The sequence below is a fragment of the Corythoichthys intestinalis genome, chromosome 14 (genome assembly GCF_030265065.1).
Source record: "Corythoichthys intestinalis isolate RoL2023-P3 chromosome 14, ASM3026506v1, whole genome shotgun sequence".
Classification (NCBI taxonomy): Eukaryota; Metazoa; Chordata; class Actinopteri; order Syngnathiformes; family Syngnathidae; genus Corythoichthys; species Corythoichthys intestinalis.
This window is the reverse complement of record NC_080408.1, coordinates 19,880,474-19,898,302: the sequence shown is the minus strand read 5'-3', so window position 1 is coordinate 19,898,302 and position 17,829 is coordinate 19,880,474. Positions and strand designations below refer to the sequence as shown.

Here is a 17,829-nt window from a genome sequence, read left to right as displayed (position 1 = left end):
TTGTCGGGAAACGAGCCTACCTGAATGCACCCCCTCGAAAGATGCGATGGAAGTGATTGTGATTGGCTGAGGGTTAGAGTCATTCGTTGTGGTAAGCCAATCAGAGCCGGTGATTTCACAAGCAAACCGGAACAGCGTGTGCCACAAACACACACACAAAACAGATGCACAGGGTCGGGATGGCAGAGCATTTGGAAGAAAAATTGTCCTTTAAGAGGTGGAGATATTATAGGTAGACACTAGGGCTGGGCGATATGGCCTTAAACATGTATCACGATAAATTGAGCAGATTTATCTCGATAACGATAAATGACGATAAATTCGCCCAAGCGGACTGTTATATAATTTGAAAATCTGAATCAATGCATGAAATACAGATTAACTATTTCTTGTTGATTTATTTACCAGCATTCAATTTGATATACTGTATTTAACAATTGTACATGCAGTCTAAACATTAAGTTTATAAAAATGTATTGTAAGCAATAAGAATTCAAGTATGAACATTTATAACAGCGTGTATGACTTGAACAATGTACATTGTCAAAATCAATATGCCTGTGCAAACATGTAATTGTAACACAAATGACCCTAACCCTAACCCTGTGACATAATTATTAAATACAAGTGTTTACTTTATGGTTTAAGGTTTTTTTTTCCCCCAGTGCATTTTTTAATAAATGCACGTACAATAAAAATAGCTGGGGCCATTTCTCGGTCATTATAAGTTTCGCCATTGGATTGTACTTTATGCTGAATGCTTTACCATCACAAAAGCTATCAGAGGAATCACACACAGACAGATACAAAATAACGCCACATAGTAATTGCAAGATGCAGTCCGTGCCCAATCCACTCATTAAGTTCAGCCGTTTCGACAAGGTTAGAGCCGCTATCCGACTCCATAACGTTCATTTGTAGCGTTAGCCGCTAGCTAGCGTTAGCCTGGCTACCAGTAGAAAGCACTGAAAGCACCATCTCCGGAAATCGTGAGAACAAAGGAGGACAGCGGGTGAAAGCCCGTCTGGATGCCACCAAGAGTCAACTAAATGTCGGTTGAAAGTTTGGTGAACCTCCCTTAAGCCACACTCCATCACGTTTTGCTTGTAGCGTTAGCTGCTAGTGTTAGCTTACCGGGCGTTTGTTTGATAGGCTTCCTGATGATCACGTGACTCCCTACGTAAGCACATTCACTGCTTTCTTAAAGGGGAATGAACATAGACGGACAACACAGAATCAAAGCGGGATGAAAAGCCTATATTTTCTTGTTTTATTAATTTACCGAATTTACCGACATGGTCAAAATTATGTCGGTCATCGTTAAGAATTTCGGTGACGGTAAATTTTCGGTTTACCGCCCTGCTCTAGTAGACACTATTTCAAGTTTGTCGAAATAATGGAAAGAACCTGCATGTAATGTGTAATTTATGTCCCAGGGCAAAGCTTTTGTCGACATCTGTGGTAAGCAATTCAAATCTGCTGAAGCACCTAACAAGTTAACTACCTGTCTGTTCTTCTCTATTCCACTGACTCGAATACTGCTCAGAAAATTTCAAATTCTTTGACATACAACAAGTTCTTTTTAAAGTAACGGAAATAGTTACTTTCCCTGGTAACTAGTTACTTTTACTATAGAGTAATTCAGTTACTAACTCATTTACTTTTTGGAAGAAGTAGTGAGTAATGCAACTAATTACTTTTTCAAAGTAACGTGCCCAACACTGCTGACACTACATGCAATGACAAAAAGGGCTTTTTTTGCGGAGTGTAAAGCTGAAGTTAGCAGTTTAGCGAACGTACTTCCGGTGAACATTTCAAAATAAAAGCATGTCATATTCATCATATAAATAGCGATTTCTGGAGTTAATCCCACATACTTCAGAATTCAGATTCTACACTAAGAATACCTTTAAAATGACAACCTTTATGAAAAATCTGATTGGCAATGAATAATTATTATAATTATTATAATACTATTATATATAGTACTATACTATAATATTAATGCTAGATGTTTTTTAAAGAATTGTTTTGAATCATGTTGGAAAGGCGAAGTCAGTGTTCTGAATCTGTTTACATTCCATTCTTTTGCACTAGTTAATTCTATCAGCATTTGAACTCATTGTTTATTTGTGATTTATTATTGTTATTTACGTGTTTATCTGTACTTTAATAAATAATTTAAGTGTTCCAATATGTTTGTGTGAATCGATAAGCGTCAACAAAAATTTCATTGCTAAATTAGTAAAAAAAAAAAAAAAAAAAAAATTTAAATAAAATAAAAAATAATTAGTAGATTAGTCGACTAATCGTAAAAATAGTCGGCTGGCTAATCAGGAGAAAATTAGTAATTTGGGATAGCCCTAGTGTGCATCCCTGAACTGGCTCGACAATACGACCGTAGAATATAGATCTCGACTGTCTTCCTCGTACCTCCGTTCGCCAGTCTTTGAAGTCAGTTAAGGTGACAATTAGTTATTCTGGTAACATTGCCAAAGAAATGGCCAGCTTTGTCAGGTTTCTAATAATTTATTCCATCAACCTGTGCAACACGCCTACTGTCCGCTACAGTTTACGCCAGCAACAAAAGATTAAAAGTGAAAGTAAACTCTCAACCCTCTCCCTGTCACGTCAGCTACGCGGTGCGTTCAGGTACAGCAAAAAATGTTCGCCACATTAGACCCAGACTCGTTACATTATTACAGGAATAATTAGTATTATTATATTATGATTGATTTTTATTTATATATTTTTTTTGCTATGTGTAATTGCCATTTGTAATAGTCCATGCAGTATTTTATTAAGGATTGCGTGTAGGATTTTGGGCTGTGGAACAAATTAATGGAAATATAATGTATTCTTATGGGAAAATCCTGCTCGACATACGACCATTTCGACTTCCAAACAAGGTCACGGAACGAATTACCTTCGTATGTAGAGATACCACTGTATTGCCATTTTTTTAAATTACAGCTTTAAAAACTATTAATTTCTTATTTTGGGGTTCGGTAAGTCGCATAGAGATTCTGAGACAATACACATGTATATTTCAATAGGTAAAATCTTTGTGTGGGGGGGGGGCTTTCATCACTAAAAATTCTATAAATAACACTTTTATCAATTGAAAGTTCCATTATCATGAAATAAACATCACCAAGTGTTTGGAAATTGCCTTTCGTCAAAGACATTAGAAATTCTCTCAAAAGCAGTCACCCATTATCTTTACATTGTTTCCTTTTTTTACACATATCGGTTCAAGCGAAGTTCGTAGAAGGGTTTCAGCTAAAATATAAGGAAAGGTTTATAAAACTGTGGTGAGACCAGCGATGTTGTATGGTCTGGAGACAACACCACTGAGGAAAAAACAGGAGACAGTGCTGGAGGTGGCAGAGATGAAGATGCTGAGGTAGTTGGTGTGAGAGCAGAGTTTACAGAGGACATGGTTAAATGGAGACAACTGGTTCGCTATAGCGACCCCTGAAGGGAAAACCCGAATGGAAAGAAGACATTATAAGTGAAAATATAGCAGGGAATGCCTATGTATTTTTAATTACTTCAGCAAAACCTTTAATACACTGGCCTCTAGCTGTTTTTAATTTATTTTTATTTTTTTTGTCTTTTCCTACTTCCAAATATACTAGCCTCTTATTGGTCTAGTATTCGCGTATATAGCCGTTAAACAGCCTCTGTTACATCTTTCCACAAACACAGAATTTGCTAGGGATTCTCAAGGAAAGTTAACGGATAATAGATACGAGGTCAACAGAAGTTGCTGAGAGTCTGAGCCACCTATCAACATGCAATTTGGATGTTACTGCAAGTGCATAGCAGCAGAACGAACTGATGATTTTACTTCTGTGATGCCGGTGATGGTCAAATCAGATTCAGTATACAGTTTGCTTGGTGACGCGTAGCAGCGACCAGATGGGCTGAGTAGAGATACTTTTGCCTTCAAATATTGTATAGCATTTCAGTATGTATATTTTTGGCAACCCTAATACACATCCAAAAGATTGTAGTGGGAAGCAGTTTTTTTTAATAAATGCAACTTTTAAAACCATACCAACCGGTAACCAGTCCATGCCAGTTGTAGTATCTCATCATCCCAACAGTGCTTACTTTGGACTCAGTGGGTGTTTGTGCATGCAGGTATCTCCCTCCGGAGTGTTTTGTCGTGGGGAAGGAGCCACCAAAAATTTCCAACAAGGTAGATGTTTGGTCAGTGGGAGTTATCTTCTTCCAGTGCCTCTACGGGCGTAAGGTAATCACCACCCATCCATACATTGACAGTGACAAACTATTGGAAACAATCAAACATCAAGTTGAGTCCTGTTGAGTGACCTATCTATACTGCATAAGATTTTACTTTAGTAAGTCTAACGTTGTTGAACAATAGATAAGTGTTGTTGAAGTTAAATGATAAGTGTAGTGTAAACAAGGCTTAAAACTAACGGTGTAATGGTACATGTACTTGTATTGAACCGTTTCGGTACGTAGTGCTCTGTTTGGAACAGAGGCGTACCGAACGAGTTTCTGACGTAATGTAACAATTGACTTTTCGAGGCTGTGAGTCGATCGGGTTACAGTTTCTTTGTGTAGATTATATTTACTCCGTCTTCTTTACTATAATGAGGAGCAACACGGTAGGACAGTATAACCCAGAAACGTCAACAGCGCGACAATGTGGCCGCCGCGAGAATGCAGTGAAACGTGGGCGTTTAAGTCAATCAGCCAATGCACACCAGTCGCAGTGCGGCCGCGTGTTAGACGCGTCCCAGAAGCGGCTCAACACGACGCATGTGAAAAGAACGGCAGAGTTTATTATTTGACACGAGACGCGACCCTCCTGCATCAATACTACTACCGGTAGCTAGGATCAGGCAAACCGGAAGACACTCGTGTAAAAATACGGTGGATCCGGTCAATTTTCAAACTAATATGCAATCGTAACCCACTTTTTGAGTCCATCAGATCTCTTGAGTGGTAGATCGGGGCACAGTTGACTTGTCTTTGTATAATAATAACCAACATGCCCCCGTGTTCAATACAAAGTACCACAACAAAACAAGTAGGAACTAATATTCACATAGGAACTAAAGTTATACAACATAAAATATACAATATAAATGAATACTACATCACATTTATAAAATATTAACACATAATTAAATAAATAATAGCCTATTTAAATGAAATAAATTGAAATGAGCTAAAACACCTGTAATTAAATAATAAGAATAATACACAGATCCTGCTTACACAATTAACTTTATTAATTTTTGTGTGGCGCTTTAACTTGAGAAAATCCACCAATAAAGCTTTGAAAACTGTTCATAAGAAAAAAAAAATGATTAATTGAGTCATTTCATTTGTAAAATACATGTTAAAATCTTTGTCATTGGGATTGCTTTTCTCTTTAGCACAGGACATTTTTCGTTTCTTTCGGAAAGAAAGCTGACCAATACGTGGGGTCTGAAAGGCAAATTGTTGTTGAATTATCTTTAAATACCCGCTACTTTTTGAGCATAATTCTAGCTTTGTATAGGCTAATGTTCCTATTGTTAAAAGCACAAAGGTGTGTAATAAACAACTAGCACATTTATATTTTGCATTTTGTTTTCTTACTGTACCGAAAATGAACCGAACCGTTCACGAACCGAGATTTTTGTGTACTGTTACACCCCTACTTAAAACTGTACCAGTACACACTCATTAGGCTTTGCAATCTTTGAAGAAGGTGGACGTGGAATTGGAGGGAAATGACTTTTATTTTGCTGGATTGCCATCATTCCAGGTGTCTGCCTGAAAATATAACGAAAGAGTGAGGTGCTCAGGTCTGAAATGGCAGAACTAACTATTGTTGTATTGCATTTTGGGTTATTTGACACTGGATAAATATTATGACCTGAACATAACATGTTATGATTATTTTTCTTTCTTTTTTTTTTTTAACCAGCCATTTGGTCACAACCAGTCTCAGCAGGATATCCTTCAGGAAAATACCATCCTCAAGGCCACTGAAGTCCAGTTCCCTGCTAAACCGCAGGCCAGCACGGAGGCCAAAGTATGTGCATCTGCACGCTACACTTGCTGGCATTTGATGCACCCTGTAAAGAAAGCAAACTCCACATATATAGTGCTTTTCACAAGAGATCCATAAAAAAAGTACATTCAATAACGGTGTTCAATTTAGACTAGTCTAGGGATGGGAATCGAAATCCGATTCCAATTCGGAACCGGTTCCGAGTGTTTCGAGGCCTCGACATCACAATGAAAAAGCCTTAACGATCCCTTTAACGATTCCTAAAGACGCGTATTGCGTTGTGACGTGTAAGTTGTTGTCCAGACGCATCAAACTAGCATGGCGCCAAGAACCACTCGCTCCAAAGTTTGACTACACTTCACCAGGAAAGAGTGTGAAAATGAAAGGTTACGACGGGTAAGCACGAGCATTGCAGCCATAAACATAACAATGACAGCACGTAAGTTCAAATGCTCGAAAGTGTGTCTTCACTTCACGAGGAAAAATTACAACAAAGCGACTTGCAGTCATTGCAAGGTGGAGATAACTGCATCGGGGGGGAATACGATTGCGCTGTCCTCACAGAGAGGATAAGGCTCAGTCCTGGCTATTAAAAAAAAAAAAAAAAAAAGTCCGGTGCTATACAGCTAGCTAAACTCCCAAATGACGATGCAGAAGACGTTGGTATAATTTGCTGACTTTATTCAACCATCACCTGAAGAGTGAAACTAAGAATAGAAATGAAACAAATCAATTTCGTCCCCAATAACAAACAGGTTTGCATCAACGTAAATCAGCGATGATTAGCTGCTAATAACAGTATGGTTAGCATTCGTTCGCTAGCATTAGCACATCGTTCAAACCACTACACAACTGGATTTAAGTGTCCGATCGCGAGTGGAAACACAACAACAACAACAACACAAAAGATGATACATACAGGCGTTGCCTCTGTAGATATTAACATTAACAAAGAACGTAGGCTCGTAGAAGTGTTTCCCTCTCTCACTCACTTGGATGCGGCATTTCTTCTTTGGGTGTATGCGCGCTCCAGAAGTCCTCAAACTGCGGCCCGCGGCCCAAATACGGCCCGCCTTCACATTTGGTCCGGCCATTTTGATTTTTTTTTTTTTTTTTTTTTTTTCTCAATCGTGTTATTTATTTTCTGGCCTTTTCATTGAAGAATTCAGAGAGGGTTATTTGGTTATTATCTATTTAATTAATAGTGTTTTTATTATTAATTATTATTATTATTATAAAGAATCCAGAAAGGGTTATTTGATTGTGGCTTTCTGAAAAACAATAATTTTTTACATTTATGCACTTCTGCAATCGTCACACTTTTTCTGTAACAAACTGACCCCGGCCCCTCATCAGAGAAGGGAAAAGTTATGTGGCCCTCACAGGAAAAAGTTTGGGGACCCCTGCTTTAACACATATTGCCAAAGGCAGAACAAAAACCTATCTGCCAATATATACCAATATTTTTTATTTCTATTAGATAAATGTTTCAGTAAAATGTTACACATTCTTGTGTATTTGCCACTTATTGCCACAGTTAACATTGAGGCTTTGGGCCTCTTTTGATCTCGTTGTGAGTTTGTAAGGTTGTGACTTCTGAATAAACAAACTCGATGCCAATCAAAACGTTTGTTCTTTTTCCCCAAATTAGAATTGATAAGAGAATCGAATCGTTAAGCAATATCGATAATAGAATCGGAATCGTAAAAATCCTATCAATTCCCATCCCTAGACTAGTCTAACAATACAAAGGTGTTACATTAGAGTATATTATTGTACTTTTTGTAGGTGTAGATGTCACTATTATGTGGGACAACAAGGAGCTCCATGTGGCATTAAGCCTCAACGTCTGATAAAGTGCATTTTCAAGGTCCAACTATTCGACCTTTAAATACATGTAGTGGTAGGCCTGTCACAATAAAAAATTTTAGTAACTGATATATTGTCTCATAAATTATTGGCGATATGTGACATTGTTGCCATTTTTTTTTTTTTTAACCAACCGCTAATGTAGTGACAATTCATTCTAATAAATCACCCGTTCAACTGCAATAAATTGTTATTCTTAAATAAAACACAAACTATATTAAAAAAATAATATTTAAAAAAAACACACAATGCATAACGTGTCATTTGAAAGTTAGCTACGTGCAGAATATGAAGTAGGTGCAAAACCCAACAACATTTTTGTTCTCTGCCAATTTGAGCCCGTCAAAATTGTTCATTTGATCCAAAATGACTGTCATCTTGTCCTGCAAAATGCGCATGTTAGCAAATTTGAAGCCAACTTATTCATTGCCAATCAGATTTTTCATAATGGGTGCCATTTTAAAACTATTTGTAGTGTAGAATGTGATGTGAGATTAACTCCAAAAATCTTTATTTACATGTTGCACATGACGTTTTTATTTTGAAATGTTCACCGGATGTACGTTCGCTAAGCCACTAACCATAAGCTTTACACTCATGCATGTGGTGTCAGTAATATGATATTCCCTTTTTTTGCATTGTTTGCAAATGCTGTTAACCAGATTTTTCATGTTTGAAATGTCACCTTGTAACCGCAAGTTTGCTTTTTGGAGAAGACTGCCAATGTTTTATAGCAGGCTAAAGTCGTTTGTATAGTACCTTTTTTCCATTAGCCTCAATCTAGCACTGCTAACGTTTTACAGCGTTTAATATAGATGTGTTTACTTATTTTGTATGTCCAAACTTTAATTCTACGGCGTGGTGATGACCAATAAACATCTGATAAAAGAACTGGAGTCTCATATGCAATTAACACGCACCTGTGCCGAGTGCACGCACACACAAATGTATCCACGCACGCTCATGGCCATAAATCGCAGCCGGGAAAATTACTACCCTCATTTTTATTTAGCGTGCGATTAATTGATTTATCGCATATTGCGACAGGCTTACGTAGTGTTAATTTGTTTCCAATTGGTACCAATCTGCCTATTGCGGATTGCGCGGGCGTTAGAGCTTTCATAGCAAGTGACAACAATGATTTTTTCCCCCACAGAACCAGGTACCGGTGGCTTTAAATGTCTTTTTTCCCCCCTCAGTCAATAAAATTAGCATTTAAAACAGCCTTTTATGTGTATTTGGATTATCTCATGTATATTTGTCTATAACATAAAAACAGAAAATTATGAACTTGAATAGACAAAACATGTTGGTTGACATGAAAATATATTAGCAAACGTTTTTTTTCCCAAATGTGTTTTAAAAGGTCTAAATGTGTTCTGAACATGTAGGAAGGGCGAAACTAAAATGTTTTTAGTAGGGCTGTCAAAATTATCGCATTAACGGGCGTTAATGAATTTTTAAAAAATTAATCACGTTAAAATATTTGACGCAATTAACGCATGCACTGAATGACCCGCTCGCATATTGCCTCAAACAGATTACAATGAGGCCGCTTATGGACATTAAGAGTGAAGAGAATGCCACCGGCCGCTTGGGGGCAGCGCTGTTCCATACTCAATTTATTTCTTCTAAACGTGTGAGAATTAGTAGTTGTGAGACGTTTATGCTGTATTCACAATGCAATGCAAATTGCTATTTGTGCTCCACACATATTTCGGTAAGTTTTCTTTCTTTTAGTGGCAATTATGTGTCTCTTGTTGTATTTTGGGTAAGATATGTACAGATATATGTTATACAGTAAAGGCGAGTGGACACAGGCGTTCTTTGGACCGCGCCGTTTATTGGCATAAGCTTTTGCAACTCCTTCACAACAAACATAAGTATCGTTTAGTGAAAGCACAACAAAAATAATATTCATATCTCTCCAAAAAAAATAATGTTCACGAAAAGAAAAGCACTTCATTCTATAGTAATGAGGCCCATTCTGACACACAGTTAAACAACAATGCAAAATGAACTGGCATTCCATATCAAAATAGCTATGCAAAATACACATAAAACTTAGACTTTGGTCACTCTATTTTTATTATTGTTATTTTTATTCTTATTATTATATTAACTCTACTTTTGATTGAAAATTTTACAAATTTTATTAAAACGAAAACATGAAGAGGGGTTTTTATATGAAATAACTATAACTTGTAACTATAACATTCATCGTTTAAGAACTACAAGTCTTTCTATCCGTGGATCACTTTAACAGAAAGAATGTTAATAATGCCATTTGTGGATTTATTGTTACATTAAACAAATACAGTACTTATGTACAGTATGTTGTATGTATATATCCGTCGTGTGTCTTATCTTTCCATTCCAACAATAATTTACAGAAAAATATGGCATATTTTAGAGATGGTTTGAATTGCGATTAATTACGATTAATTAATTTTTAAGCTGTAATTAACTCGATTAAAAATTTTAATCGTTTGACAGCCCTAGTTTTTAGATGTGGTCACACTATCATGGACTTGGGCTCATTTTAGTTAGGTCTAGAGTAGGATTGCAGCTATCGATTATTTTTAGTAGTCGATTAATCGTTAGTTGGAATAATCGAGTAATCAGATTAGGAACATTTATAGCCTTGCAGATTTTAAATGTAAAACAAAGGCTTGCTAAAATTGCACTTTCAAAACAGAATTAAATATGAATACAAAATAAAATTTCCAAGTGTTTCCTCAAACAATGCAGAGTTCCACCTTCCTTTATTAATAAAAATACCTGAGCTTGGCTTCAAACGGTACAAAAATAATAATTAAATGAGGATCTAAGTACAACAAAAGAACATTGGCTAACTTGCATAGCAAAAGTCCGCTAACTTAAATTCTATAAAATGCTAACGTTTTTCCACAATGCTCTTAACAAATCATTCAAACGCATATTCCCACAAAAAACGGCTAAATATACTTATAAACTGAATTACGAATGCATTACCTCAAACAAAAACTCATGTTGGCCTTAACAGACAGCAGTTAAATGTTAAATGTTAAAATGTTAAATTAGTTATGCCATATTCACTGTTGCCACTAGTGGGCCATATCGATAAAACTAAATGCAACACTTTGAAAACAAACCATTACAACGCCACCCTAATTAAACGAATTTTCGAAGAGGAAAATTTGAGTCGAAGCTTTTTTTCTAATCGAATTACTCGTGTTAATCGGTATATCGTTGCAGCACAATTCTGGAGCATTATCAGTGATAACCTAGACACATCATTAGGTAGACATTTAAGAACTTGATATGTAATATGGAAAAGTCCGAAAAACAAATATTTGCTTTTCAATTGAAGTCAAACACGTAATTAAACGAGGCACTCCCCACCCTTTTCCCCACACAGGCATTTATCCGTCGCTGCCTGGCCTACCGCAAGGAGGACAGGTTCGACGTGCACCAGCTGTGCTCCGATTCCTACCTTCTCCCTCACATGAGACGCTCCAACTCCTCCAGCTCGCTACAGCCCACCACCCCCTCATCGCTCGCCACCTACTGATAGACTCTCATTGGGATTGACAGCACCATTGGTTCAGTTCTGGGGCACAATTGATTGCAATGGAACAACGTTTGTTTTTGGTTTTTAACCAGGGATCTTCCAGAATGGATCAGTTATAAACTGAATTGAAGGGAAATATTAACAAGAAGCGGATGAAATCCTGGATCGTCACGCTCTGGTTTTAACAATGAAAGAGAGAAACTCAACTAAAATAGGGCTGCCAAGAGGGGCAGAGAACCAAGATGCCGCTTCGGTGGACTACGTTCATTAAACATTTGAACAGCATATTGACATCCTGTCCATGCTTGCCTAGCAACATACTGAGTGTAACTTCATCGGAAAGACTGACGCCTCTAAGGACGATGACTTGGAGAGGTCCGTGAACAAAAGGACGATGCATCTCATTGTTTATTTCTGAGGAATTGTTTTTATATCTAGTGTCGATTCGCACCTCCCTTCCAGATTGAGATCGTCGCGTGCTGCAGGTTTTTTGAAGTTAAACAGCAGAGTTCCTCCGTCCAAATAATAGAACATCACTATCCAAATCCAGCAGGAATAACTATAATCCAGCATTGGGTTAGAAACACACACATTCAAACAGAGGCTTCCCCCTGCTTGCTGGTGTATCCTACAGTGATCCCTCGCTACTTCGCACTTAAAGCTTCGCACCCTCAGTCCATCACGGATATTAAAAAAAAAACAAAAAAAAACCATATATATATAGACAGACTACTATACAGATGAGATGTCCCGAACCGATCGCCTAGTCTCACTCTCCCTCCATCCCACACTCTGGTGTTTGATCGTCAGGCAGTGCACTGAAGTCGCTTATTAAAGTTAACGATGATTGACAGATGTTTGGGTTTGAGCTTGCCACAAACTTCAAAGCGCCGCATGCGTCAATCATCGTTTAACTTGTTAAACAGTTGCTGTGGCAACCCATTGAGTGCAAGTGAGCAGCTTGAGCGGATTTGAGTGGACTCACTCAATGAAGCATTTAATAAAGCCACCATTTTTCTACTACTTCTTGTTTTAGAATAATTCGGTGGGACAACTTATCAATATTATTACATTTGAAGTGCTTAAAAAACATTTACTAATATATATATATGGCGGAAAACACTCAGGTGACTTGAAGTTCTGCTCTGAGACCCCCAATTTGGTCAATTTTCAAAATTGTCCAATATGCATGTTTTATACATCATTGGAAAGCTTAAAATCTCAATTTTCTGGGGGAGCAAAAATTTTTAACAGAAGGGCATTCAAAAAATAATAATTTTTAAACAGCGAAACCCTATCTGGAGGTGAGAGCACGCGATAGCAGAATTAAAGACGCCATGACTTTAATGAGATACTATCGTGAACTTACTTTGTTTCGATTGAAAAACTCTATTAATCATGTATCACTGAGTGTCAAGACACAGCTGTGAATGGCCACAGCTGGATTTGGGGGGGGATTTTATGGGTGAAACACGGTAATATAACAAGTGTCGCGATGCAGAAATCGCAGACATCAAGGAGTGGTCGAGATGTTCATTTTCAAATATTTACCCTTTTAAAAAAAAAATTTTCTCCAATTTTTCTTCGTTTGGATCGATTATTTATCATCTAACATATCGGAGAAAATGCGACACTAACAAAAAAAATACAATTAAGCGATAGTTATTAGGTAGATATCCGTGACTTTTTTACAGACACCATTTTTTTTCATTGTGATGTAATTTGTTTAAAAGTTTAAAATATGTGAATGAAAAAAAAAAATTCATGTCCTTTTTTGTTTAAACAAAATATTAGACAGCAATTAATGATTCTTGGTTAAAAATGGCAGACATTTTGAATAAGAAATATAATTACTTCTTTTTATGGCTGGGTTGAAACAAAAGCGGTTGCACGACGTCTGTAAACGGGGTTTTCCAGGGTAAAACGGACAAATTAAAAATGGTTCGGGGGCTTCATGCGCCATGAATCTGCTATGGCAGCATATAGACATACTGTTCTATCAAACACAACAGTTCTTTTGGCTTAAAATACTCCAGTTTCTTTTAAAGAGGAGTGCAAGAATAGAAACTGCTTTTTCAGTCTTGTCTGTTTTCCGCCATATATAATATATACACATACACACATATATGGCAGAAAATACTCAGGTGACTGTTCCACTCTGAGAGCCCCAATTTGGCCAAATTCCAAAATAGCACAATGATGCATGTGTGATACATCATTGGAAAGCTTAAAATCTCAATTTTCTGGGGGGAGAAAAATTTTGAACAGGAGGGCATTTTTAAGAAAAAAAAAAAAAGTATATATATTTTTAAACCCCGAAACCCTAACTCGAGGTGAGAGCATGAGAGAGCATAATTAAAGACACCATGATTTCAACGAGCTATTATCACTTACTTACCTTGTGACAGTAACAAAAAAAAAATACAATTAAGCGATAGTTGTGAGGTAGATATCGTGACCTATTTTCAGACACAATTTTTTTCCATTGTTACGCAATTTGTTCAAAAGTTTAAAATATGCGAGTGAAAAATTTTAGTCTTTTTTTTTTTTTTCAACTAAATATTAGACATCAATTAATTATTCTGAGCTAATAATGAGACATTTCAAATAACAAATATACCGTATTTCTTTTCATGACTTGGTTGAAACAAAAGCGGTTGCGCGGGGTCTGTAAATGGGGGTTTCCGGGGTAAAACAGACAAATTAAAAACAGTTAATGCGCCATGAAACTGCTATGGCAGCATACAGACATTGTTCTATCAAAAACAGCAGTTCTTTTGGCTTAAAATACAGCAGTTTATTTTAAAGAAGGGTGCAATAGCACAAACTGCTTTTTCAGCGTTATTTGTGTTTTCTGCCATATACATATTTTTTTTTTTTCCCAATTATACTTTGGGGGGAAAAAAGTTAAAAAAAACAGGTCTTATATGTATCTCTTTCCAATGCTTAATCTGAATAAATTCATCACACACACACACACAAAAATTTGGGGGCGGTTTTTCACTTAGCGCAGCAGATTCTGGTCCCCATTTAACCATGAAAAACGAGGGATCACTGTATTTTGTTTTCTTTCAGGAAGCTCATTGTTTTGCTGCTACAATAGTTGCTCTTGGTTTATAATGTGTGAATGGCTTTGGTTACAATTCACTTTAAACTTGAATCCTTCCCGCTCTATTTTTCTGTGTGAGTTATTGTTCTATGGCCATGTAAACATCTGACATGTTCAAGAATCAGGGCAAAATGCAATCCGTTCATGTAGGCATGCCTCTGGAGGAGTAGAACAATTTTAGATTTTTTCCTAACTGACGCTCACGTGACGAGTCGATGTTGATTCATAAATGTCATCAATGTTTTCGTTTGGGTTTGTGTACAACTGTTTTCTCTTAGCCTTCAAATACAAGATGGCTTTCTCCATAGACCTCCCTGCAACAAATTGGTCATCTCATTCAATCTGTGAAATTTGTTTTCTTGGTCATTTACACCCCTCTGCAGCAACAAAACATGCATCCCTCTTGTTCATTTGGTAGCATGACATGCGTTTGCATACATTATTTAATGACATTTAACATGTTTAGACAAACGAAAAGAGCAGCCGTTAGTAAGCAACATGTCGGACCATATTAAGAGGGTAGGGGTCAACGCTTGGTCATGCCGTTCAAATGCAATAAAGATTGCCTTCAATGTCTGCATTCCTGCTGTCTTTGCTGTGTGGTCTCGGGCTACCTGCTGAATTTGCGAGCACTGATGTTGAAAATGATACAAGATGACATATTTGAGTGAAGGAAAATTGCACTGTGACCTTACAGACTAAATGAAGCCAACTGTTCAAATTTTTGGTCTTTGCCATTAATGTTTTAGTTTTTTTGACTACTTCAATGTTAGTATTTTATAAAGGCTGCTGACAACTATGGGAGTAAATCATCGATCTCATGACCATCGATTTATTTTGCCAATGCAGTCCTCCTGCAAAGTGCAGAACATTTACAGCTTCAAATTTGCAGACTAAATTTGATTGGATTTAAATGCAAAAATACAAATGGCAGTTCTTAAAGTTTATGTACTTAAGACAGGAAAGACAAGTAACAAATGGACATACTATTAAAAAAAACATTTAATGTGTTTTATATATACTGTACATACAGTGGGGCAAATAAGTATTTAGTCAATAAAAATTGAGCAAGTTCTCGAAAAGATTAGAGAGGCCTGTAATTGTCAACATGCATAAATCTCAACGATGAGAGACAATGTGGGGGGAAAAAAACAAAATCACATTGTTTGATTTTTAAATAATTTATTTCTAAATTAGAGTGGAAAATAAGTATTTGGTAACCAACAAACAAGATTTCTGGGTGTCAAAGAGGTCTAACTTCTAACGAGGTCTAACGAGGCGCCACTCGTTACCTGTATTAATGGCACCTGTTTAACTCATTATCGGTATAAAAGACACCTGTCCGCAACTCAGTCAGTCACACTCCAAACTCCACTATGGCCAAGACCAAAGAGCTGTCGAAGGACACCTGAGACAAAATTGTAGACCTGCACCAGGCTGTGACGACTGAATCTGCAATAGGTAAAACGCTTGGGGTAAAGAAAGCAACTGTGGGAGCAATTATTAGAAAATGGAAGACATACAAGACCACTGATAATCTCCCTCGATCTGGGGCGCCATGCAAGATCTCACCCTGTGGTGTCAAAATGATAACAAGAACGGTGAGCAAAAATCCCAGAAGCACACGGGGTGGGACCTAGAGAATGACCTACAGAGAACTTGGACCACAGTAATAAAGGCTACACAATCCACCGCCAGGGACTCAAATCCTGCACTGCCAGACGTGCCCCCCTGTTGAAGAAAGTACACGTCCAGGCCCGTCTGCGGTTCGCTAGAGAGCATTTGGATGATCCAGAAGAGGACTGGGAGAATGTGTTATGGTCAGATGAAACCAAAATAGAACTTTTTGGTAGAAACACAGGTTCTCGTGTTTGGAGGAGAAAGAATACTGAATTGCATCCGAAGAACACCATAACCACTGTGAAGCATGGGGGTGGAACCATCATGCTTTTGGGCTATTTTTCTGCAAAGGGACCAGGACCACTGATCTGTGTAAAGGAAAGAGTGAATGGGGCCATGTATTGAGAGATTTTGAGTGAAAATCTCCTTCCATCAGTAAGGGCATTGAAAACACTAGGTCATGATGTTCTAATCATGTGCACCTGATGTGATACCTCTGTGTGTGATTTAAGCAATTTTAAGTGGGATTGAATATGGGGGTGTTCTAATTAATTCCTCAACTGAAACTGCATTTATTTAAAATTACATTTTACAGAGTTATTTAAAAAAAAAAACTTTATTTCGGTTTAGTTCTATTACTTGAATCTCTCAAGATTGTTAAAATTAATATTAAATATCCATATGACCAAATATGTTAGGACACCCTATCGAAGCCTGTGTGTGTTTTCTATTTTTTTTTTTTTTTGCATGACTGTAAATGAACATTTGAAATTATTATCTTCCCTTTAGTAGGTTGATCAAGTCAGGCTCACTGGTTTATGTGTTTCTTAACAGAACACTCATGTGCTTTCTCTCAAACCATTTTCTAGTGCCTTTTGAAGTGTTTTTGGGTCATTGTCCTGCTGGAAGACCCATGACCTCTGAGGGAGACCCAGCTTTCTCACACTGGGCCCTACATTATGCTGCAAAATTTGTTGGTAGTCTTCAGACTTAATAATGCCATGCACACGGTCAAGCAGTCCAGTGCCAGAGGTAGCAAAGCAACCCCAAAACATCAGGGAACATCCACCATGTTTGACTGTGGGGACAGTGTTCTTTTCTTTGAAGGCCTTGTTTTTTCCCCCCTGTAAACTCTATGTTGATGCCTTTTCCCAAAAAGCTCTACTTTTGTCTTATTTGACCAGAGAACATTCTTCCAAAATGTTTTTGGCTTTCTCAGGTAAGTTTTTGCAAACTCCAGCCTGGCTTTTTTCAATGTCTCTGGGTCTCCCTAGGTATCCTACCATAGAGTCCCTTTTCATTTAGACGCCGACGGATAGTACGGCTTGACACTATTAATATTGCAGGACAGCTTGAACTTGTTTGGATATTAGTCGAGGTTCTTTATCCACAATCCGCACACATCTTTCATTGAATTCTCTCGTCAATTTTTCTTTTCCGTCCACATCTAGGGAGGTTAGCTACAGTGCCATTGGCTTCACACTTATTGATGACACTGCGCACGGTAGACACAAGAACATTCTGGTCTTTGGAGATGGACTTGTAGCCTTGAGATTGCCCATGCTTCCTCAGAATTTAGCTCCTCAAGCCCTATGACAGTTCTTTGGTCTTCTTTTCTCCATGCTCAATGTGGTA

At 37.4% G+C, this 17,829-nt stretch overlaps 1 protein-coding gene across 5 annotated transcripts in view; it reads left to right on the top strand.

The window, feature by feature from the left end:
* Positions 1 to 15,154, top strand: part of LOC130929758 (serine/threonine-protein kinase tousled-like 1-B) — a 37,487-nt gene extending 22,333 nt beyond the window's left edge. For 4 of the 5 annotated variants that reach the window (XM_057857225.1, XM_057857224.1, XM_057857227.1 and 1 more), the window contains 3 exons: positions 4,150 to 4,261; positions 5,957 to 6,064; positions 11,313 to 15,154. In XM_057857225.1, the coding sequence (XP_057713208.1) occupies positions 4,150 to 4,261; positions 5,957 to 6,064; positions 11,313 to 11,465 (373 nt within the window). In that variant the 3' untranslated portion in view covers positions 11,466 to 15,154. Of the gene's footprint in view, positions 1 to 4,149; positions 4,262 to 5,956; positions 6,065 to 11,312 lie in introns of those variants that run through there. The other variant, XR_009066954.1, reaches the window with a different exon arrangement.
* The last annotated feature ends 2,675 nt before the right edge of the window (positions 15,155 to 17,829 follow it).